We start from the raw sequence: 26,023 nt of genomic DNA on the forward strand, positions 1-26,023 counted from the left end.
TATGGCACTTGATTCTGCAACCCTTAAGTACTCTGAGGGCAGGTCTACATTTAAAATACTGCATTGGGCCACTTTAGTGCTTAAGTGAAGATGCTCCTGCACCAATAAGAGAACTCTCATTGGTTTAGTTAAACCTCCTCCCTGAGAGGTGGTAGTTATGTCGGTGGGAGAAGCTCTGCAATTGCCGTAGCACTGTCTACACAGGGGGTTAGGTCGGTATAACTGCATTGCTCAGAGGTGTGGAGTTTTCACACTCCTGAGCGACGTAGTTATACTGATCTAGATCTGTAGTGTACACCTAGTATAGGCCTACAATCTGAGCATTCCAACTGAGTTCAAGGAGACTCCATGTGGAATAAGGTACCACACAGTGTAAGCAAAGGTGCCAGAAAGAGGCCCAGAATAGTCATGCGGTGAGGAACAGGGAAACTTACTTAATATCAACAATTTTCTTTGAACATACCAGAAAAGGATATTGCCCCACTTGGGTGCTGCTGACAGCAAGGCTTTTTTTTAAAAAACACCACCACCTTTTTTGAGTTTTAAAAGATGCAAAACTAAGATGATAAAAAATACCCTTACTTTTAAAACCAATCAGGACAGTTTAAAACTCCTAACACAAAATGAACACTGAATCCTGTATCATATAGAGCCCACCACCGTCTTTATAACATGCATTTATATTAACAGTAATATCATTGTTAGAGAAGCTTGTCAAATCTTAAACATTCCTCCCATTCATTATATAAGAAAAGTGATTCTCCTACAAAAGCTATTGAGCACAATGCTTTCTACTGTGAGGACAGTCCCTCTGAAGTTAATAGGTAGCAAGGTTGAAATCAAAGGGAGTTAGACACCTAAATAACATTGAGGATCTAAGTGTTTTGTAGATCAATCCTTTATGTTGGTTAGTTCTGTTCCAGAGAAAGGTGTTTCTGTGTAACTCACACACATACTCTTTTTCTCTACTTTCGTCATCACAAGTAAGTGCTTTAGCTTAAAGTTAAATGAGCAAAGATGTTCCAGTTACTAGCTAGCTACACTCATCTGAAATAAATCAATTGGCAGCAATCAGAGAGATGCTGTCCCATGGACTTGTAACATGCTTCCCCAATTAAGATGTTCAGCCCTAGTCTTAAATAGCTGCCCACATATTGCTGCAAATTGAGAGATCTCCTGACAATTGACAGTTACTGACTGATACGTCACAGGGGAACAGTTTTTGCTTTAGTTGGTTGAACTGACTTCAGTCTGTTTATTACTGTTAAAAAACCTGTTTTTATAATGGGTATGTCTGTTTTGAAGGAAATCTTAAAAGTGGATTTCTACTATAACTTTATCTATTATATGAAACTTGAATATTACTGTAATTTATGACCTTCACCTGTAGGATTTTTCTTTAAAGGTGAACTAAATAGGAGCCACAATCAAGGATCAGGACCCCACTGTGGGCTCTGCAGGCTAGCTTGTCACTTTTCCCTGTGGAAGAGGAAAGGTGTAGTTAGACTGCACCTGGAGTAGAGTTTTACTTCTCCGTTGGTCAAAGGGGAAAGTAAGCTACTCCAGGCCTTTCCCAGGCACAGACTAATTCCACTTCTGCACTAGTTTAGCTGCACTGGCCAGTGTGTTGCGGGTGGGTGGGGAAGGGAGCAGTGTTTGGCCACTCCTTTCCTGCCTGTGCATGAGGGGAAGTAGCAGCCTATCTAAACAGCTAACAACAAAAACATTCCCTCTGCCAGAGATATTAAAATAACTACACAGAGTCTGGGAGGGAAAATGAGAGTCTTTGCTATCTGCCCCAGCCACATGTAATTCAGTTTTATGAACCATGCAGACTCACAGCCTTGACTATAATGAGGTTTCTAGGGCTATCTACCACAGATGCAACTCCAACGCCACTATCAATGGTGAGAAATAGTGTGTGGACTGCCTGCTGGCATTTTTACGACTGTATCGTCTACTGAGGCCAAAATAGCTTAGTGCCTAAACAATTCTGAAATTTTAACCCAAGTGCTAAGAGAGCTGGGACCTTAATGATGTTCCTTTCCTTTGTGAGTCACCAACTGTATTTCAAGATCTGTTTCTCTAAACAAGTAGCATGGAATAAATAAAATGCCCCAACAATTCACATAGACAATTCACAAAACAAACTCAAAATTTCTCTTTGAAATTTCTAAAGTGATATTTAACTGTGTACCCTGGAACACGGCTATGTATGGCAGCAGAGTATTTGATAGTCATCGTTATGTCATTCATCAACAATTCTTCTCAGTAACAACCACTTCAATAGGGAAAGACCTGTTGGCTTCTGTTGTGTCTCCGCACTGGATCAGACCTCAGGTTTTTTTCCCCTTAAGTAACCAAATGCCATGGGTCAGAATCAGGCAGCACAAAAGGCCCAGAAAACAGTCAGAGCTCCCCAGAAAGGAGAGTCCCAGTAGGCCTACAAGAAGCATAGCCAGTTCCTACACCAAACTCTTGCAGTCCCCAGCATAGGAGGCATCTGCCTGGAAGAATGTCCCTTATGGGCCATAACCTATTGGCATAAATTAGATCCCTGAAACCGGTCTTATCTATGCTGCGGCTGGTATAAAATCAGGCCCAGCATCAGAAAATGGCAATGAGCTCCATTGTGCTTTAACCCCCCAGTCATCTGCATCCCATGGAATTTGGGCACAGCGAGAATCTGTGGCCATGTATTTGGAACCCTGCAAAGTGTAGAGCTGGCTTCAATAACTATCTTTAACATAAAAAGAGTAAGAAAAGCAGAAATAAGAACTGTGGTTTGTTGCATTTATTACCCTATCAATGAGCCATACGTCCATTTAATAAAGGTTACTGATCTCCCTCCCACTTCCTACATTATTCAAAGTTCTTGGAAAATGCATTGGGGACTGTACACGAGCACCTGATCATTCAGACATATATCCTTTTTTGTGGATGTATTTTGCAGCCTGCACTTCTATCAAATCTTTCATCTGTGTTTCTTCAAAGCTTTTCTTTATAGTATTCCTCTGGAATCAGATGCATTCACACATATCGGTTTATTGCACTTATCAGAGTGTATAAAACAGATTACTAAGGTAAATGGCACACAGCATTTGTCATGAGAATAAACTGTTTTGAACAGTGAAGGTTTTTTTCTGAGTCATTAAGAGTGTGGATTCCACCCTCTTATTCACTGCTCTCAGCCACTTTCCATCACTGAATTCGAAGTCTGAAAATGTCAGTTTTGGAACCAGTGCCAGGAGCTTTCTCCAGTGTGTCAGTTGTGAACAAAACAGCTAAACGTTTCAAAGCACCAAGAGCTTTTGATTTTATATTTGTTATATTAATGAGAAATGAAAACCTTAAACATAAGATCCTACCTGTTTATATTCAGATTCTCTTCCAACCACTACCTGCACCACATAAGTGATAGGGTCTCCTTTCATGGGTGGGACCATTTCCCACGTGATTTCACAAGCATTTCCATCCAACTGTGTCACTCGAGGAGCTGTAATAAAATTTGTGCATATTAGACATCAATGTAAACAATGACATTGCAATAAATGATATATAGGCTTGGAATGATTAGATTTTTATCACTAAATGTTGATTTCACTGTGTACACACAAACTGACAAAAAAAATTTCCATCAATCATAATAGAAATTTACAGATAAGCAAAGTAAGAAAAATGCTGCTTAAGGACTCATTAAGTAGAGTTTGATTTAGGGATATTTACTCTGTATATTTGACAAATTATGTTGACGATTTGTGTTTTAACAGTTATAAAGCTTTAGGTTTTTGAATCTCAAGGTCTACTGTCACTAAATAATTATTGTCTCACCCTGCCATAATCTACTACATCTGTGAAAATTTAAATAAATAAAAATAAAAAAATGCTTAAAAGTAAACACTTATATTATCCAAAAAATTATACAAAAATAAAAACCCAATTCTGCCAAGGCTAATTATACACCTTCTCTATACAAAAAGCACAGAACACTTTAGAGAGAGAATTGCAGGACTTCACAAGTCTGGTAAGAGAAACTGAAATGCATTCATGTAACTAAAATATTAAAAATATCCCCTGTACATTAACTCCTTTGTAAATTTTGGATTAGATCCAGTAATCAGGCAAAACTCCCATTTACTTCAAAAGTAGTTCTGCTGGAGCAAGAGGTGCAAGATGAGGCCTTTAGTCTGAATCAAAGTAAAATCAGAACTGGTTTCTGACTCTTAAGGTCAACACAAGATCTAAACGAGACAAAATATCTCATTCCGCCTCCCTCCCTCCCCCCAAAACATATGCACACACACAATAAATTACAGAAGTGTAGTATTTGAGAGTAGCAAAAGCCTTGGAATTTAATAACTCAACTGTAATGGTATGCATTGCATTTTTCAAGTAGAAAGCAATGAGATGACTAACGACTGCAAGATGACTTCCCATGGAATTCTGTAACATCAGTGAGCTACATCTGTACTATGGGAGCCATCTCTAAGAACACAAGAATGGCCATTCTGGGTCAGACCAATGGTCCATCTAGCCCAGCATCCTGTCTTACAATAGTGGCCTATGCCAGCTGCTTCAAAAAGAATGAAAAGAACAGGGCAATTATCGAGTAAGCCATCCCTTATTGTCCAGTCCCAGCTTCTGGGATCTTTGAATCATCTCTGTAGCATGGTCCACTTGTGAGGGCATCAGGATATGGGCAGCAGATACTTCTTGTTGGAGCTTGGTTACTACTACCTCATCAATTATTTTGCTTAGAAAGGCAAGGCTGGAGATAGACTGGGAGTAGGGGGAAGATAAATTTGAAAGATTTTCTGCAATAGAAAATTCTGTAGTCAATCAGAGTTTTGCCATTGACTTCTGCAGAGCCAGGATTGCACCTCAGGAGCGTTTTTTTTTTGGGAGGGGCGGGGAGACAACCAAGAGCGGGACTGGATTCAACCTAGAACCAAAATCATATGAATAGGTTCAAATACAGGGATTCATATATAAACCATGCCCTGATCCTAGAAGTTTCAGGGATTAGATTTGAGGTTTTGGTTCAGCGCATATATTAGAATCTAGGAAAGCATGATTTATCAGCAGCTGAAATGCTGTCTTCCTCACAAAATGATCTCTTATCAGCTAAAAGCCATCAGATTTCACTCTGTGCCCACCAGCAACAGCAAGCTGCCAGGTCAACAGACCACAAAGCTTTGAATGATGGCAATATGTTTACATATATACCTGAGCATCTGTCCTCTGCTGATTTCAAAACAACTGCAGCAGCATCTAGATTATAACAACCTTGCTGTTTGTCAGACAGAGGGAGCATACGGCTGAAAAGTGAAACTGTGAGGCTGGAGAGAATGATACGTGCTGCAATACACTTCAGGAAGCCATTAGCACATGCAAGAACACGTGCACATTAAAAGTAATCCATTTCCCAGCCCTGTGAAAATACAGCAAAATGAGAAGCCGTCAAAGAAACTGGCGCTGCTACCGCTGCCATATAAATTACATCAACCCTAAACTAATCTATTATCACTCAAAAGGGCCTTGTGCATTATATTCAGATCCAAATATAAATATAAATTTGCTTCTCATACCAACACCTGCCTACTTGGAGAGATGGAGAATGGAAATGTTCATCTGAGCTGGTACACCTCTCAACCTCACACACTCTTTTAGGTTTTTGTCTGCCAGTTGCAGAACAAAACATGACATCATATACGTTTCTTTGTCAAAATCAGGAAAACAATGTATCCTCTTTCTTAAATGAGTCGGGACACTGGAGGGAATCAAAAATGGCCTGTTTTGTTGCCTGACTCAACAGGACTCACCTCTTTTCCATTCAGTATCACTTTCCTGTTGCAGTGTCTGCGGCTACAGCGTTTGCCGTATTGTGGGGTCTACCATTGCCAGTATCCTGATGTTTAGTTATGTCCCTGACACTCCCACCCCACCCCCTATTCGTGGAATATCATAGCTACTTCACATTCAGTTCAGAATGTGAACCATGCTCAAACTAGGACTGAATACTTAGGCAGAAAGGTACTCTTCCATTTAGATGAAAAAATAGAGTTCTGATCCAATTATATTTTGGATACGGGACAGCAGAATGGACAAGGAGTGCTCTCCAGTGAACAAATATAATTTTCATCTTAACTTTCTGTCACACAAGTACAGCTTCAAAACAAAACACTAGTAGATTTCAAAAACAATGGGGAAATCCCTGTAAAGATATTACATACCCCCAGATCATCAGTAAAGATATTAGCTGTTTGGAGATATAGTACTAAAGCATTACGTTGCTCCTGTTGGAATTCCCTGTAGGTGTATAGTAGTTTTTTCCCACATTCACTAATTTAAATTGGGCGGTTGCAGTATCTTCCCGCTAAATTCCCTTATGATGGTGCCACAACACCACTAAAGAAATTTACTTCAAATATATTGGACAGATTGACTATACATGGTAAAAAGCAAAGCAGCATATTCACATGGTTAAGATGTAGCCATGGTGGCACGGAGAATGGACTTCCCTCTTGAACAGTCCCTTGCAAGTCTTCTTCCTATGGCAAGAATCAATATGGGAGGACTTAGGATTCTTAAATCCCTCACAGTTGAATCTTCCAACCTCATTCATGGCTGGCCTTGCACTCTTTTTCCGTTGACCTCACCCCTACAAAATTTCTGAAGAAAACCTCGTTCTGCATGTTGCATGTGTCCCAACCACTGCAGTCATCTTGTTCTCATATAATGCAAGATTGCAACCTGCCAGGAATGTGTGTCTCCTCATTTGTGAAAAAATCAAACCAATGGATAGTGAAAAAACACGGGAAACTGATTGATTTCCTTGCCTCAGCTGTTTTTAATGGCCAAGTTTCTGCTCCATATAACAGGGTTGTAATCACTACTGTGCTGCACATTCATATCATAGTTGTCACAGACATCCTGCCATCCAAATAGAGGTCTTTTAAGATGCTGAAATGCCACTGACACAAGACAGATCTGATATGTGACTTATCTGGTTACAGAAATCTCCTGCTATCAACCAACTACCCAGATAGATAAAACTATTCACTCATTCAATGCATAGCTTTGGTTTTATCACCACTGATCTTAAGTCCCATTAATTCTGAAGTTTTTTCACAGCTTTTCCAGCATTAACTGTAGTTGGTCAGTAATCTCTCCAAATAAGAAATCATCACCTGCATAATCAAGATCCTAGGAAAATGAATCTTCAAATTTTACACTTAACTTTTGCCTCAGTTAGCTTCATCACAGGTCTATTAGAACATTAAATAATGTAGGTAAGAAAACACATTCCTGGTGTAACCCTGATTCTACTAAAATAGCCTGTAATACAACCATGGACTCTCATACAGCTAAATGTACAGTGGAACAGTTTCTCCGCTAGGCACTCCATACTGGCATAGCAGTACCCATCGTGCTGACTAAAGCAGCTGCAAAGTCTATGAACACGATGTTAACTTTCTTCTGTCGCGCTAGTCATTCTTCAGCAACATTTTCCAGAGCATATATACAATGTATATCTACCTGTGTGGAAACCACACTGGTTGTCTCTCATTTTTGGGTTGAAATAATATTTCAGTTGGTTCACAAGTATGATCGTAAACACCTCCCCTGGGAGTGACAGCAGCATTATTCCACTATAATCTGAGCAAGCTAATTGCTCTTTTCTTTTTTTAAAAATGGGATGATACAGCCTGTTTTCTAATCTTTTGGAATATGAACAGTTTCCCAAACTTTTAAGACAGCTCTGTGTAGCCAGTGAACTAAATCCCGGTCTCCACTATTTAGCAGTTCTGATGAAATAAAGACCAAGTGCTTCAACATTTTGTAACTATTTGATGGCAAGCATCACTTTCTCTAATGTCACCAGCCTGTTTTCTGACAGGTTCATTTTGGGATAAAGTTGTAGTAGGAGCTGCATCATGGTGGAAATCTATTAATTCACAAAAATACTCATGCCAATGCTTAAACTGTGCATCAAAATCCTGGCAGTATTTTCCATTTTTGTCCTTAAATAGTGGAAGCCATGAGAATGGACATTCAGTTAGGACCTTCAAGCTCTCAAATACAATCTCCAGCTTCAACATATAGAAGAAAAGGACATAAAGTGTTCTCAGTTTCATATATGTTTTATCTGTTTCAGCACTTGCATCTACCACTCACAACAGAACCAAGCTTCAAGATTCATCTACATCTTCTACAAGAGGAAGAGTCATCGGACCATATGATGATGGCTCTTCCATAAACCAGAGATGGGGAAAAATCTCGATATAAAGATGGTATATCCACTTCTGCAGCAATGTCAGTATCTAAGGATGGGACTGTAGAATGTTCAATCATTCCAAGCCTCATCAGAAAAATGACTTTCCTGGCTGAAGAACTGGAAATTGAATGCTAACATACGTGGCATGCAGTAGACATGGCGGAGTTTGAACCAAGAGCACAGCTATGACTCATAGAGGTCAGACCTTTTGATTGTTGAATGCCTGTGATACATCTGATGGGCACACTTGCGTTGCTCTAGTTTTGTCCCTAAGGGTGTAATCTGCACTACTGGCATCACAGGTTTATTCTCCATGCCTGATAATGGCCATTTTCAGTTTGAAGGTAGGACACCTAGCAGTTATTAATGCACATGCTCCACATGATGCAAGGTATAATGCTGAAAAAGATGCTTTTTATGCCATGTTAGATGACACTGTATCTAGTATATCAGCCCACCTTCATATTGTCATCTTAGTAGATATGAATGTGAGAACTGGCTATCATGGAACTGGATGTGAACTGGCACTGGAACCACACGACCAACCAGAATACAGATCAGATAATGGTGTGGGTCTACTAGAATTTGCTTCTACACATGGACTATATTTAATGGATACTTGGTTTCAGCACAAGAATTGCCATAAGTATACATTTTGCAATCCATTGGGCAACAATGCAACCTTGTATTCCTATTCTAGTTTTGTAAAAGCAGTAGAGAATCCTGTGGCACCTTATAGACTAACAGACGTTTTGGAGCATGAGCTTTCGTGGGTGAATACCCACTTCGTCAGATGCATGTCATGCATCTGACAAAGTGGGTATTCACCCATGAAAGCTCATGCTTCCAAAAACAATCTGTTAGTGGTATTCACCCACGAAACTCATGCTCCAAAACGTCTGTTAGTCTATAAGGTGCCACAGGATTCTCTGCTGCTTTTACAGATCCAGACTAACACGGCTACCCCTCTGATACTATTCTAGTTTTGAAACACTTGACTAAGTTCATGTAGGATGCAAATGTATTTAGGAGTGCTGATCTTGCTCTGGAATTTGATTGACTCCTAATAGCAACAATGATGTTAATAGAGTTTCAGAGACAAGTATCTACTGCATTGAAACACTTCAGTGTTGATAAGCGTTATTACGAAGCAATTGCTAATAGTTACATGGTAGAAATTTCCAATAAATATTCTATATTGGATGACCTGCTGTCTACCATGGAGGAAGAGTGAACTTTATTTTGAGTTTCGATCACAGTGATTGCTGGAAAACAACTAATGAGAATGAAAGACCAACACTGCAATACAGATGATACTATCAAATTATGGGAAAAGAAAGAAGGTGTACCGTAGAATGCATACACTGGATGGTCAAAGTCGAATCAGCAAAGAGGAGGAAATGGGCAACAGAGAAAAAGAAATGTCTTGAACAAGCCATCAAGACAGTGTGTAAGAATTATTGTAAACAGGGTAAAACACACTAAAATAGTTAGTCTGTGGTGTGAATTCAACTCAGTTCATCTAATGTAAAATTATATGTGGCTCCTGTATCTTCTTGGTAATGCAACTTCCTTGAAAGATGCTGTAAAGTGTAAAGGGCTTTAATTATCAAATGTAGTTTGAATACATTCTGCTTATTTCCTATGGAAAACAAACTTAAATGAGGCTATACAGATGGGGATAATCTCCCTTCTCGTGCACAATAAAATGTCAATGGGAGTTTTATACATTAAAGGAAAACTAAATTCTGGAGTGTTAAATGCATTTTCACAGTTGAACAACAACATGCATTGTCATTAGTTTTCAAGCCCCATACGCACATCTACATATACATCCTATCAGTTATGTCCCTCATTAAAATATTTCACGGTAATGGTCCCACTTCCTGTAACTTTTGTTAGTAACAGTATTTTTGACCATCTCTGTAGAGTAATTAATCTAGTAAGGTTTATACTGGATTTTCTTTGGTGAGAATTGAGTTTCCTATCATAAGTTATCAGAAAGTTATTTAACTAGTCAAAAACCATGCCGTCCCCTTCCCCCCGTCCCCTACAGAGCATGCATCAGATCCCATTGTTAATCCATACCTTTGATGGCAGGTGGGACAGATTTGGTTGTGCAGAAGGTACATATCTCTGAGAACGGCCCTTCCCCAGCATCATTTACTGCCTGTATTCTAAATGTGTAGCAAGTAGATTCTGTCAGCCTTTGTACCTTGTACGTGTGACTTGGTCCCCTGTAAATCGGAATAAACCTAGAAACCAGCAAACAGAGAATGAAATTAGTTGCACTTGGGGTGGCAATGGCTTTTCTGAATGTTATATGCACATAGGCTTTTATACCCAACCATCCATACTCTGAAGAACTGTAGCTCATATCATGGAAATTACCAAATATAATTACAAAGATTAGTACATAAACAAGCATATATAATAAATCTATTATTAGATATTAGGAAAACCAACAGTTTAACGTATCTTCTGCAAATAATCCTCTATATTGCAAAATAATGATATCTGGAAAACATCTATCTATATTTTGCCTACTAGCGACTTAATCAAAATGCATTAAGTTTACTTTACCATACACCTTCATTACAATATAGTAGAACCTCAGAGTTAAGAACACCAGAGTTACTAACTGACAACATTTGGAACCAGAGGTACACAATCAGGCATCGCCAGAGACAAAAAACCCCCGACAACAACAAAAAAAACAAATACAGTACAGTACTGTGTTAAATGTAAACTACTAAAAAAAAAATAAAAGGAAAGCAGCATTTTTCTTCTGCATAGTAAAGTTTCAAAGCTGTATCAAGTCAATGTTAAGTTATAAACTTTTGAAAGAACAACCATAACGTTTTGTTCAGAGTTATGAAAATTTCAGGGTTAGGAACAACCTCCATTCCCGAGGTGTTTGTAATCCTGTACACTGATGTAGTGCTGGTAATTTACAGCACTTCACAAACACAGGGCCCAAGCCTGCAAACTCTAGCTCATTTGACTAGTTCTTACTCATACAAGTAGCCTCCTACCCCCTCCCCCAAGGCTAGGTCCTGCTCTCATTTACATCAGTTTAAACTCAGAGTAACTCCATTTAAATCAACATGCCCGGATTTGCAGAACTGTTCATAGACCTGACACATTTCTTTCTTGAAGAGTTTGCAAATTGAAATAAAACAGGACAAACATACAAGGCAACAGCTCAAAACAGAGCATGTCACAAGATGATCAATATTGGGGAGGGGCGAGCTTGAAGAGGTACGTTTTAAAGAGTGATTTGTGGGAACGAGAGAGGCTGTCTAGTAAATGAGATAAGGAAGATTGTTTTAGATGTAGGGAGCAGCTTGGGGGAAGACAAGAACTCTAAAAGGAGACAGTGCTTACGCACTGACTTCCAAAATACTGGTTCTGGCTGGGCCAAACACAAAGAAAGAAAACTCACCTGTATAATACAATACCCTACATAAAGTACAAGTTGCTAAGCAGAGAGAAAACACGGTTACTCACCTTTGTAACTGTTGTTCTTCGAGATGTGTTGCTCATATCCATTCCAATAGGTGTACGCGCCGCGCGTGCATGTTCATCGGAAGACTTTTACCCTAGCAACTCCAGCGGGCCGGCAGGTCGCTCCCTAGAGTGGCGCTGCCATAGCAGGTAATATACACCCCTGCCGGCCCGCCCGCTCCTCAGTTCCTTCTTGCTGGCTACTCCGACAGTGGGGAAGGAGGGCGGGTGTGGAATGGACATGAGCAACACATCTTGAAGAACAACAGTTACAAAGGTGAGTAACCGTGTTTTCTTCTTCGAGTGATTGCCCATATCCATTCCAGTAGGTGATTCCCAAGCCTTACCTAGGCGGTGGGGTCGGAGTGAGAGGTCGCAGCGCGTAACACGGCGCATGCATCCCTGGCTGTTGGACCAGGTTCATTAATGGGTGTGAGCGAAGTGGACACGGCGAGGACCAGGTTCGCTGCCCGTGTTAATTTCACTGGTGGCTAAGTCACATTTCTGACGGTCCGAAGAAACCGGTTATTGCTTGGCCCTAGTTAGAGGTTGCAAAGCTCATCTTGATGTGCGTTTCCCGACGGTTGAAAACCAGCCCCTGGTCCAGTTTTAACAGGTGGTACGCCCTATGCAGGTGAATGTTCACCAATGTTAGGTTTTGCCCAATCCTCTAGGTAGACAGGAACCCTTAACCCGGTTCAGCTATGGCAACAATTAAGACGCTTTGGGGATTTGCTCGGACCGTTGCTCCCTTCCCGTATCATAAAAGCTGCTCTGACGACTCACAAATGGTCTTGAACCGTGAGTGCTCAATTGTGCTAGCATCCCCAGCGAGCACGCATATTGAACACTCTCTGGGAAGAATACGGGTAGAATAGTGTCCTTGGTTGAATGAAACCGAACAACTTTGAAAAGAAAGGCGGAGGCATATGGCGTCTCTTTAGTTTGTAACTTTGTTCGCTGATGGATATCATGCACCTCTCACGGTACCGTGGCCATTTCTACCAGCAGTAGCGATCTTTCAACACCACTGTAGGGCGCGCATGCTCATATCAGCACGACATTATGTCCGAAGAATGTGCTGGGAATGCAAAGATGGCCACCTCAGAAATGCCGTCTTCCAGTACAAGTAGGAAGGAACACGTAGCCATGCTGGTTTCAAACGGGTAGTGTGGGACAAAAACGGCATGTTCACCAACACCAGGTCAACATTCTGCATATCTGGGTGTTGTCTTACACCCTCTGATTCCGGGCGAGACACATGGGGGGGATAGTACGCTTCCCAATCCTTCTAAGGATCTTTAGCCACGTATGGAGGTTCAGCCTCAGAAAGTATGAGACATCATTGTTTCGGAGGAAGGACAGGAAGTACAGGAGATGGTCTCATCGGCAATATGGATTTGCCATGTGATGGAGATGGAAATGGGATTCCATCCCAGAATAACAATAGATGGAACTAGGGGCAGACAAAAACAAGATTGCTGAAAACAAATGGCAGAGTGTGGAGTGATGAAAACTTGAGGAACAGCTGGGAACCATTGAAAAAACTTGCAGAAAACAGGGGACAGGGTGGAGGAGCTATGTCGCTGCCCTAGACAGAGGCATAACGGTACTAACTATTCATTCTCACAATGCTGATGCTTTGGCTGAATTTCCCCCACAATGCGACTGAGGAGGCACCTGGCTTGGAAATTTCATCCTGAATTGGTGAAGTGGTAAAGTATACAACTCAACAGGTTTTTATACCTGTCAGCCACCCTATTAGAAGGTGCTAAACCCATCTAGAGTAAAATAGATAATAAAGACCTTTGGGGCCAAGGGCCCCACCTGAATTGGTGCAGGGCGCGGGAGGCACCCGCTGGGTGAATGTGGAGATAGCCACCTAGCTCACACACTCCCGATGCATGTAGCGACTAGCACGAAGCAGGACTTGTGCTGGCTGTATGTGGAATTGACCGAAAGCTCAATACTCAGTGGACGATTCAAAGCGCATGGAAACATCTGTGGCCTGGTGTGGTTGGAGATCCGTCCTACCGTGGGCTGATACACGCATGACTTTTAAAGCATTCACTTTTGTGCTGATTAACTACCTTTTGCCTCAGTAGACGGACTTCAGCCCTAATCTTTACACTAGTAAAAGCCAGCCTGTGCGCATCTGTGTTGCATGAAGGCTAATATATCCTTGGCCAATCGCGAATCGCTACAAAGTCGAAAGCGCCAATTATGGCTAGGTAGCCACGTGACGTGAGGGGATGCAAGAGTGGCTCAGGACACGGGCAGCAAGATCTCTCAGCCTGTTAATGAAACCGAGTTTGTACGGAATAGCTCTTAGTCGCCAAGTGGTCAAGCGTTGATCAGATTTAGCTGAAGAAGGCAGTAGGGAACACCAGGCCATGTCGATCCACCGTACCATGACCTGGTGTTCTCGCACAGGATCGTGATAATGCCAATTGAAGCGCTCTGCGTCATTTAGTAGCCCATCATGCGTGAGTAGGTGAAATGTGATCGCGATTCATGCAGGCGCGCCTAATAGTAACAAAGTAATTTGTAAAGTCTGTGACTAATCTAAAAAGACCTTGTGATATCAACGGAAACACAATGAGCAGATCCGTTTTGACAGCCTTAGTAACGCAATTAGAGAGATGAGATGTCTTCGTCCGCCCAGGGAATCAGAAGCGTCTGCAACCCTGAGCCTCAATGGTCTGCGACCTGGGCACAAGACTCCTATGTAGAAGTCGGGCCCCACTCTGATCCTGTAAAGGGATCTAGAAGACGTGAGTCCATAGGGGAGCCCCCACCTCCGGATAAAGAGCACCAGGGCGCATGTACCTGGGCGAGGACCCTCGTTGGGAGCAAAAGACCGGTTAGCCGATCCGGCGCGTATTCCGAACCTCCGGGAGAAAGGGAAGCAACTATCATGAACAGGATGGCTATGCAAAAGTCCCCCAATGTCATGCTCCTGACAAAGAGAGCCAGACCTCCGTACCGCCCTGCTTGTACATAGTATACCGTCGTTGTGTTGTCAGGTGAAAAAACCGAAACACAGCAATCTTGGATTCTGACGAACGCATTGACAAAGCCAGGTGACCGCCCTCATTCTCGCACATTATAGTAGGCGAGTCGGATCAGACCAGCGCCCTGGGGCGCAGTGGCACCTAGGTGAGCTCCCCTCCCAGAGTCCGAGCGTAATCCGTTTCAGGACACGAGCCTGGGGGGATGGAACGAACCCTGCACCACACGACAGGACCGACCAGCCACCACTGGAGGAGTGAGAGGACGTACTGAGAATCGGTAATTGTAAATCTACGGGCGCCTAGCGACGGAGCTGCAGGTGAGCCAGGAACTGGAAGCCGTAGGTGAGCCGAAGCATGCACCGTGACGAAGCAGGCCGCCATTGCCCAAGAGTGTCAGCAAGTACGTATGGAAGGTTAGAGTGCTGCCTGCAGCCTGTGGATGATGGCTGTTTAAAGCCTGGAACCGCGACAAGGAAGAAACGGCCCGCTATAGTAGAGTCATAATAGAACGCTTCTGATTAAAACTCTATCCTCTGAGTAAGGTTTAGGTACTCTCGGCGTTAGATTAGGCTTAGGGCTCATGAAAAGGCGGCTGACCATCTGACGTGCGCGAGACTCGCTCCTCTGAGGTCCCGGATAAAGCCAGTCTTCGAGTAGCGGAACACATGCACGCGACTGCGACGAAGGAAGCGCACGACTACGGCCCATGCATTGGGAAACACTTGCAGGGGCCGTCGAGGCTGAACGGGTGGGACCGTGAATTGATAATGCCCGACCGCCGACAATGAAGCGAAGAACCTCCAATGGCGCGGAAGATGGCTATATGAAATAAGCGTCCTGCACTGTCGAGGCAGCTTACCATTCCCGGATCCAGGGATGTAATAATGTCCCAAGGACACCCATACGGAACTTTCAAATTGAACCAGTATTTTGTTTGAGCTCTCGTAGTCGAGGATGGTCTTTGAGGACCTCCTTTGCCTTGGGTTATCAGAAAGTAACAGAAGTAAAACCCCTGCCCTTCTCGTTCTCTGGGAAACCTCCTCTAGTGCCCCTTGCCGAGGAGCGTCGTTACCTCCTGGAGGGGATTCTGCTCGTGAGAGGGGTCCCTTGACGAGGACCGAGTAAGGGGGTTGGGAGCGCGGTAAAGAAGCAAACCTGTAGGCGTATCCAAGCCGCAACGCGCTGAAAATCCCAGCGGTCTGAATGTAACGGGTACCACGCCGGGAGTAAGAACAAAAGACGGTTGAGAAGGGAGGAGAGGGAGTCCGGGAGGACGGGTACAGTTGCCCTCGCGCCACCTTCAAAACGTGGGCTTTGGCCCGGAGGAAGCGTTGGAGGGGACCTTGGCTTTGGCCCCCCTGTTACCCATTATCCTGCGCCTGCCATTCCTGTTTCGCTGCCCTGGCACAGTCTTTCCGTTGCCTGGCTGAGGGGAAGGCCTGTGTTGCATGTTGAGGCCTGAATGGTCTACGCTGGGTGACCCGGCTTATGCATCTCCCAGTGCGCGCATAATGACCCTATGTCTTTGAGCTTTGCAGCCACAGGGTCAAGTCTTGTGTCCGAAAACAGCCCTGGCCCTCAACGGAAGATCCTGGATGGTAAAATTGGAGTTCCAGAGGAAAGGCCAGAGACCTGAAGCCACCTGAAAAATGCGGCGCATGAGTGACTCCAGAGGCAGAGTCCTGGCAGTTCGATCTGCCAGCGTCCAAAGCCGCCTGTAGGAAGTTGCGCCGACCTTTTCCCTTTCAAGGAGAAGTGGCGAACGCCTGACGAAAAAAAAAGAGCTTCCTGTGGAGGCAGTCTCCTTAAAATTATCAGCCGCCACCCATTGTTTATGTGTAGAACTGAGCAGAAGCTTGCTGGTTGGAGACCCGCAGCTGCAGGGCGCCTGCGGAATAGATCTTGCGCCCAAGCAGGTCATACGCCTCGCTCCTCTTAGACTTTTGGGCCGAAGCTTGTCGTCCATGCGCCCCTCTCATTCCACAGATTGAAACGACGAGGAACACGGGGCGGTGACATATAAGTACTCATAGCACCCTTCGAAGGACCATGTATTTACGCTTGACACCCCAAGCAGCGGGGAACGAAGCCGTGACTGCCAGATGTGTGGCATTGCTTGGATGGTCCTCTATGAAGGACATGGCGACATTTTGAGTGTTGCACATCCGCCCGAGATGATGCTCACGAGCACGGGGTCCTCATCTCGGAGACCTCCCAGCCTGGATTGTTCCATAGTTTGCGCCACAACGCCTGAGAGTCCTGGTGCGCCCTGAGGTCCAGGGTGTGGACTGGTGGATGTCGTTCCCCGCCACCGCCTTCATCTGGGAGACGACGAGGAGAGACCGGCAGGACGCGGTCTGGTGGTGGCGTCAGGACGGCGAGCACCGCGTCGGACTCTCGCTGTTGCTCAGGATTTCTGGAGGATGAGACGAACCGCTCTTCCGTAGTGGGATGGAGGAGGGCGTGAAAAATAGCTTCCGAGCCCTGTGTCACGAGGAGATTCCGAACGACGCGCGGAGGAATTTTGCTGGGGCCCTGGCTTAGGTGATACGCCCAGGGTCCAGAAAGTCCACTGCTGAGGACCATGCTCCTGCTGAGTCTCGGAGAAGAGGGCAGCGGGGCTTTCAGCGTCTAAATACACACTGCCCACCCGCCAAGAGACTGACCCTGCGAGATGCCACGGGGGAGCTGAACGGGGTGAGTACGGGTCCCGCACCCAGCGGCGAAGACCTCCTCGCCGTGCCGGAATCCGTGCCATGATCCATACCAGTTGCCGCCATCGAGACTGGACCTGCCACCAGCGCGGTGCCGGAGGATCGACCGGGATCTGGATCGCCCGATGACGGAACGACTCCCTCGACAAGTCACCATGCCGAGTAACGTGGCTGCGAGCCAGAATGTGCCGGAGAGTATTTTGAGACTGGCGCAGCGCAGCAGTACACGACCGGTACATCGTGGAGAGCGGTGCCGGACTTGCGAGCGCGTCCTCGCGAGCGAGACCCTCCCTTCGGGATCGAGATTGCTGCCGAGATCGTGACCAAGGTGCCGAGCCGGAGCAGTCCAGGGACGGTGCTCGCATCGGTGTGGGCTTGCCCTTAGACTGCAGAACCCGCACCGGCGGTGCCGGGGGTTGGGCAGCACAGGCTCTGTTAGAGCGATGAGGTCCCTGGCTGAGGAGAAGTCTCTGGGCGTGGACGGGACCATCAGCTCAACCCAGATCTTGGCGAGGAGCTGAGAGGGATCGGACTCGACGGACCTGCCGGGCCCGGAGTCGATTGAAGTCCCTGGCACAGCCACCCGGCCGGCGTCGCGCCCGGGTGCTCTTTTCGAGGCAGCTTAGCTGGGGTAGAGGAGCGTAGACAGTCTCTTCCCCTGAACTGGTGCCGGAGAAGTCGGTTACCTGCTCTCGCGGGTGCCGGAGTGGTCCAGTGCCGGAGCCGAAGCGGCACTCGTGCCGAGGACGAAGGAATTAAGCGCCGCTTCCATCAGGAGCGTCGTTGAGGCGCTGTCTCGCTCCTTCTTGGTCCTCTCTGAAGGCCTTGCAAATGCCGGCACTTCTCGGAGATATCGATTCCCCCAGGCACTTCAAGGGCAGGCGTCGTGGGATCGCTAGTGGGCATCGGCTTCTTACAGGCCCCGAGCACGGTTTGAACCCCGGCGAAACCAGGCATGAGCCCGAGCGCCGGGGCGCGGGATTACGCTAGCGCCCCAACCGCTAACTATATACACTAGAACTATAAACTACAACTATACTAAACTAAGGAACTATAATTAAAACTAGAACTAGAACTAGGAAACAATGAACGAAGAGAAGCTAGGGACGTGGAGGACAGCTATGCCGCGCTCCACAGTTCCAACGACTGACACGGCGGTAAGAAGGAACTGAGGAGCAGGCGGGCCGGCAGGGGTATATATTACCCGCTATGGCGGTGCCACTCTAGGGGGCGATCTGCCGGCCCGCTGGAGTTGCTAGGATAAAAGTCTTCCAATGAACGTGCACGCGCGGTGCATACACCTACTGGAATGGATATGAGCAATCACTCGAAGAAGAACCTGAATTCCAATTTACATTGCTGTCTCCACTAGAGAACATGTCAAGAATAGTCATACATCAGACAGTGATTTCTAGTTCTTTATGCACTCTGTAAGGGTCTGTCCCTATAAAGGACTGAGCAGAATGGGAACTGAAGGTACATAGCACATCACAGGACGCACTCAGTCTCTTGCAGCAAATGATCCTTAATTCTCAGTTGGAGAACACAGTTGGTTACTTTTTGCATGGATCCTGAATTTATGAGGACTATAAAATTCACCACTGTGAATCATGTGGTCTTCTGATGGTTTAATACATGCATTCAAATATCCTAACTATTTTAGATGATTTGGAACAACTGGGAAAAAGACAAAATGATTCCTTTTGACTTCCCCTCCCTCAAATCTAGAGTTCTATTCTGAATAATAAATCCTAGCCCTTCAGGCTTTTAAAAATCTTTAGAGAATAATCAATTCAGGTATTTCACAACAAAAGGGCTTGTGCCGTTAGCTCTCACGGGACAGAAACCAATTCACGTTAAATTATGGTACAATTCTATAGAAGTACAAAGCACAAACAGAGATCAAGAATCATCTGTAATAAAATGAAATGTTTAGGGAGGTCAAAATTGCTGAATTGTACTTTGAGGACTAATTAGGTTTAATACTCCCATAAAGATTTAATAATGCCTCACTTTGATTGTAAATTCTAGATCTATCCTCGAAAGTTATGAAGAGTTTAGGAGAGATCAGATTAAATACTTCTCTTTCAGCCACTTTCTGATTTAATAGGAAATTTCTGAAGAGGAAGTGTAGTTCTATTCAACTTTAGACACTGACGTTTTCAGGTCGAATTGTCTTTGCTATCCCACACTTCTGATAGTAACGTAAGCATCAATGGAAAGTTTCAAATGGCCAGGAAAGAGCCTGTTATCACAGGGTAAGTCTTTTTGGAGGTAGTTTTATATTAAATTCTCAAAATGGATATAGTGTAACAGGCCGCAAATTTAGCCCTAATCACTGTGTGTATGTGTGTGTACACACATAAGCAGCATTCCCCTCATCCTGCACATGCCAACCTAAAGATTAGCTCAAAAGTAGTTTCAGCACTCAGGGAAGTGAGAGGATTCTTCCCTCCCACCAATCCGGGGCATGTGGATGGCAAGATGGAGGCAGAGACCCAGCCAGCTGCTGCCATTGCAGTGATGAGAAGTAGCTGGGTGTACCAAGGGAAGCAGATTGAACCAACTAAAGGGATGACATAGAATGTACTCTCCTCCCGGCTGGAGAGTTGCGGGTAGGTGTTGTGCTTGCTGGAGCACAATGCCTTCTGGAGATGCCCATGCCACAGGATGGCCTTGCATCACCCCAAAGGCAAGCTAGATTATTTGAAAGATCAGATTGTAAATTACACAAAGGCAAGGAATCCAAAAGTGAAGGTTTTGTAGTGGCATTAAGAAGTGATCTAGTAAAGCACTTATGTTTGTGCTTAAATTTAAGTCAGCGGGACAACTCCATTTGATTGGGGAACTACTCTGCTTTACTGAAGACTAGCTTACCCATGCTACATTTTAATCCCTCCCTCCCCAGGAGAGCAGAGGCCCTCAGTATTTGCATGCACAATTTTTGTTTGTGAAAAGAGAAGATGTTGAAAATACACATGTAAAGGTGTATTTGCCCTAGTTTTCATAGCGCGTCAGGTCCTCCTGCAGTTTAAAAGTGTTTCAGTCAGCCATCCAGGGAGCAGAAAGAATATCTGTGACTTAGGTCACCTAACACTGATGGCAAATGGTGAATGCACAGAGCAATGGGCACAGTGAATATGCTTAAATTTGTTTGCATCCAAATGAAGAATGGTCTTTCAACCAGTTATGCACCCACCTTATAGTAATTTCATCTATACCATATTTGCTTATGAAAATGGCATGTAGAACTCTGCCAAAAGCCTTATTAAAGTCCTGATGTATCAAGTCAGTTCCTTATAAACTATGCCAGTTATCCTGTTTAGGAAGGAAATTAGATTGGTTTGGCATGATTTGTTCTTCACAAATCCATGTTGGCTATTAATTATCACCTCATTATCTACAAGGTTTGAACAAACTGATTGTTTAAAAATTTAGGCAAAAATTCAGGCAAATTTACTGAGATTAACAACCTGCAACTTTCCACAGAGGACTATGGGAATGTCGCTAGTTAAGTTTTGAGTTACAGTTTCCAGATTTGCTCCATAAATTTGTGTTCTTAATTTCCTAGACTGATTCTTATTGAGCTCTCTCTGACATTTGGAAACAGGCATAATTATTCCAATTATTCTCTCCCTCATCCGCTTTTCTTTATCTCAAGAAATATCTGTTAGTGAAAGCAAAATGCATTCCAGGAAGAACCTGTATTCTCACTGCAATACACAACACTGTAATGGTAGCCGATCTAAACCTTTAAAATGTTCCCATCCCTTCTAAGATGATTTGGAAGAAAACAGGCTGCTTTATTAAGTCAATCAGATTCAATTAAAGTTAGAGTCTGCAATAACAATAATGGATCTTAATTATGTCGGAAGATGCATATTGTGATTTAAGAAATGAAAACATTTCATCTTGATTACAAACATTTAAACTTCAAAACACAGCTGACTTTTTGATAATCATGTAGAATTCTATTAAAGCCTGCAGTAGGCACTTTGTATTCCTTGAGAAGTGAACTTCATTACATTTAAAAGCAATGTATTTTCCATTTGGCACTGAAGCTTTTAATATCTGTGAGACATGTTCTGCAGTCCCTACTCAAGCAGAACTCCTAGGGGAACGCCTATGGGAGTATTCCCGAGGTAAGGATTGCACTGGATTGCACATGTTTGGAATCATACTATATCATGCATTGGAAGCTATTCTATGCACCTACAAAGCACACGCTGTTCGGTCAGACACCACTGATTGTATGTTCCTGTGCTGTATAGCCAGTTAATGATTATTAAAGATAAGATTAACTGGTTTTCATTCTGACTGTTGCTAGTGAATGCTTTTAAAATCTATAGCAAGTTTTAAATAATATTAAGCTTCTTGAGCTCTATAAAAAAACTCTGCCCTCCCAGCTTGCCTCCTTGATGAACTTCACATTGCCCGGTCCCCTTTACCCCTGTCATTCCAACTCTTGTTGTATGTTCATTTCTCTGCTTCTTGCACAATCCCTTCCATGCCGCCTTCTCCTGAGCCCATCTGCCAGGCCCCCATCTTGTCTGCATTTGAGACCCTCTTAAAGAATCCCTAGTGAGAATGAGTGCAATTTGGCTATTAAAAAGGCTTCTCTGTTCTTCTCCTTTTTCTAACCTCTACCCATTTATCTGCCTGTCCTTGGACGAAGAGCAGCTCTAAGCAGTGAATCTCCCTTTGTGGATGACTCCAGGGTACATTATGAACACCATCATAAACTGATTATCAGCAGCAGCAGGTGCCTACAAATACCCCAGCTTTTCCTTTTGTATGAACATTTCTCATTTAAACAAAAGCGATTAAAATGCAAATTGGCCTCTGAAAACATAATTAATAGAGAAAAGAGATATCTAAACAATTTATGCTATCTGATGACTTCATCATGAGAGATAGGAAACTCATACGAGCACTGAATGCACAATCCAGAGACTGATTTTAACCAGTTTCCCCTGCATGACTACATGCATTTGCCCAGGAGAATTACAAGTTTGTTTTCACTGGTTCCCCAAAACCCCACCAAACCTGTTTGCTGAGGCAGGGATAAAGGTAGAGAGAAGTCTCAGCCAAGGTGGTCTCTTTATCTTATTGGACAAACTGGATTGCTTGTTAGATCAACAAAATTAGCAGTTGAAGGGAATGCAAGGGAAGAGTAAGTTCTTTTGGATGTTAGTGAAGCATGTTTCTCTGAAAGCCTTGGACATTAACTCAGATTGGCTTAGTTATGAACGTTGCCCCACGTGGGTTATAAATTGGTTGAAAGAATGTAAGTGCTGTAACCCACCCTTGAAAAACAGATGCAGGTTTAAAATTATAGAAGAAAAAACGGCTCAAACATTCAGTTCGATGGACCATCTATGTGAACCTCAAAATTATAATAATAATAATAGGAGATATACCTATCTCCTAGAACTGGAAGGGATCTCAAAAAGGTCATCAAGTCCAGCCCCCTGCCTTCACTAGCAGCATCAAGCACTGATTTTTGCCCCAGATCCCTAAGTGGCCTCCTGAGGGATTAAACTCACAATCCTGGGTTCAGCAGGCCAATGCTCAAACCACTGAGCTATCCGTGAGGTTTGAGACATTGCTGGTTCCATGAGGCTTTTCCCCCCCTCAGCCTGAGACCTTTGAAGGCTGCAAACTATGAAGATTAAAGTCAGGCTTTGCTCTCTGATGTGAGGTGGGGGTCAACTTTGCTGGTGTTTTGTTCAACAGCTCAGTAAACAGCACAGTGTTTACTGTGGGAAGATCACACCATGCAAGAGTGGACCATTAGTATTAAGACGACATTTTAATTTGAGGTAATATGCCCTCCCACTCAATAAGTACCAAAACCTGAAAACAAAAGTGACTTTGTCTAATGAAGGAGACATTCCCCAGAAATTCCCCCCCCTTCTTATCTTAGCAGCTTGAATGATTATCCCTGACTTCTGTCAAACACAGAAATCATTTACTTATTTATTTACACAGATGAAAAGAGAGAACAGGGTGTCCTAGAAAAAATTGTCTGGGAGAGATCATGGCTCTGATTTTCTCATCAATACTCTTTTCTTCTCAATAAAGATCTTTCTGGAAAATGGTATGTGTGTCACAGCTATTTTATTACCCCCACTTCAAGCCCTTCCAATCAAACAGAGGATTATGAATGTGCCTCATTCTGTCTTCATTCACAAGTCCTCAACTCAGTTTAATCAGCTGGTTCCTCTTTGGGTTTTTCTTAGATTTTGGAAACACATTTTAAAATCCCAACAACTTAATTTGAAAGAAAAATCCAATGCACAGCACTAAACAAGAGAGCACTCTTGAACAAAGTACAATGGCATAAACAGAAGCCTGATGCTTTACTGTCTTGCTGCAAATTATGGTGATCCGCAATATCAATGGGCTGAAGAGAAATTTAACCTGGCAACCTGAGGCTTTTTTCTCCACAACACCAGCAACTGCCTAATTTAAAACCAAGGTTCACACATTTCATGAATCAACAGCGGTTAATGGCTTAATAAAGCAGGATTATCACAACAGTAAAAATGTCCCTGTTTTCTGCACAATTACCACCCCCTCCTCCCACTTAGAATAGAGGAGCTATTAAAAAAAAAAAGACTGTTTACAGAGCACATCAAACCTCATCTGTTTATGTGATTTTCTTTTCCCACCAGCAGTTCCACACACTGGGAGGTGGCACCTAGGAAAGCAGAAGCTGCAAAATAGGAACACAATTCACCAGAGGAGTAAGAGAACATCAAGTTCTTTGCAGGGCTTGAATTGGAAAAACAGAGGCCAGATTCTCAGCTGATCAAAATGGGTGCTGCTCCACTGAAGTCAAAGTGCTGATAGGCCCCCACCTCTAGACTTCCATCAGCATGAAGTCCTTCCTCACTCACACCCCTGCCTCATGACAGACATCTAAATCCTGCCTATTTCCAGCCACGGTTGGTCTGGAGATTTACCCCCTTCCAGTCTCCAACTGAACGTCTACCCACTGATGTGAGAAAATGTCATTTTGTCTCTCCTGAAACAGTGGGGGGTTGATGCATCAGAGGTCTGAGGGCAGGTGTCATTTTAAACACTTTCCTAGCAAGGGTTTCAGAAAGATAGAGCAGATTTAAATTTGCAGCCTGGGCTCCATAGGAGCCCCATGAGCTCGGAAATGTGTTGCATCAGTATATCCTGTGGCACCCTTGTTACAGCCCTCTCCCCAGCCAGTACGACCCATAATCAATCAATACCTAGACAGACAGAATTCATGTATACATGATGTGCATATGCACATGCACACATATCATCCTAAGCATTGAGTTGACCAACTGTCTGGAAAATGCCAGAGATTTTAAGAGCAGAAGTGAACAGAGTATATAAATATTGTTTTGTTTTGGCTGTTTTGTCAAAGTTTACTGTCTGAGTGGTGCCAAATTTTTTAAAACCTTGAGAAATCACTGAAGTCAACAGCAGATTAACTGTAAATACATTTTTTTGAACTTAATTTGTGCTGGTTTCATCAGTGTTACATACTGTTATTGGAGAAAATAGTTCTTATCTGACCCCAATGAGTCTAGCACTACTTCTAATTCTGTTAGCACTGGCACAGCAATTCACTAACCTAAACAAATGTTTTCTTCCACGCAACCTAAATGAAAGAGCTAGTGCACAGAATTACAGTTTTCAAGTGTTCTCAAAAACAACCCCCCTCACTGGTTTTTCTAAATAGCATTTTTTTAAACTAATCCATATAAACAAGTAATGTCTCCTGAAAATAGGCAGATATTTACAACCATATCATTCTATCCAGCTAATATAATCAAGCTGTTCCCCGAAATCAGTTGGGTTCTGAGGTCCTCTAGATCCTCCTCTTAGGCTGGGGGTGAGGGATAGGTAATATAATTAAGTGCTTCTTCCTTCAGAGTACAAAGACAAAGACAAATCAAAAAAGAAAGAAAGATAAAAAGAGAAATAGAAGAAAAGATTTCCTTTCTTCTGCTTAGTCACTGACTGTACTTTACAAACGAAGTGATTTGCAGGAGATCCATGTTGATAGGCTCTGCAAAGTAAATCCACATTGGGAAAAGATTTGGATCTACCTTGCATTCTTTGGGTCAGCCTTTCATATGCAGTAGCACCTGACAAGACTGTAACCCATATTTATGGCTATGTGCCACTCTTCTAATGACTTGGACTCATTGGGTGGAAGACGTATGTAAACTATAAAAACTTGCACTAGGAGGCCTCTGCATCCCAGGGAAGAATTTCCCCTGTGGAGTAACAGCCAGCCGTACCAACATCCTTCCATGCAGTTTACACCATTTGGGAGAGCTCTGGTTTATGTTTGGTGCTTTATAAGAGTCCTACAGGCAGAGATGCACCGAGTCAAGGCATCACCCAAGTGCCTCTGCTACACTGCTCTGCCAGATAGTGCTTTTACTGGCTGCCTGACAGAGGGAAGGTTGCAATTGTTTTCTTACACTGCCCCTGGTGCTTAGGCCTTGCATAATCAT

General features: G+C 43.6%; 1 protein-coding gene across 2 annotated transcripts in view; it reads right to left on the minus strand.

Annotated features, from left to right (window-relative positions):
* The window catches only part of FNDC3B (fibronectin type III domain containing 3B), a 408,674-nt gene that overhangs the window by 16,743 nt on the left and 365,908 nt on the right, over positions 1–26,023 (minus strand). For both annotated transcript variants that reach the window (XM_032783667.2, XM_032783668.2), the window contains exons 24-25: positions 10,367–10,533; positions 3,369–3,496 (exon numbers count right to left, since the gene is read on the minus strand). In XM_032783667.2, coding sequence (XP_032639558.1) covers positions 3,369–3,496; positions 10,367–10,533 — 295 coding nt within the window. The remainder of the gene's footprint in view (positions 1–3,368; positions 3,497–10,366; positions 10,534–26,023) is intronic.

The sequence above is a fragment of the Chelonoidis abingdonii genome, chromosome 8 (assembly GCF_003597395.2).
Source record: "Chelonoidis abingdonii isolate Lonesome George chromosome 8, CheloAbing_2.0, whole genome shotgun sequence".
NCBI classification, from domain to species: domain Eukaryota; kingdom Metazoa; phylum Chordata; order Testudines; family Testudinidae; genus Chelonoidis; species Chelonoidis abingdonii.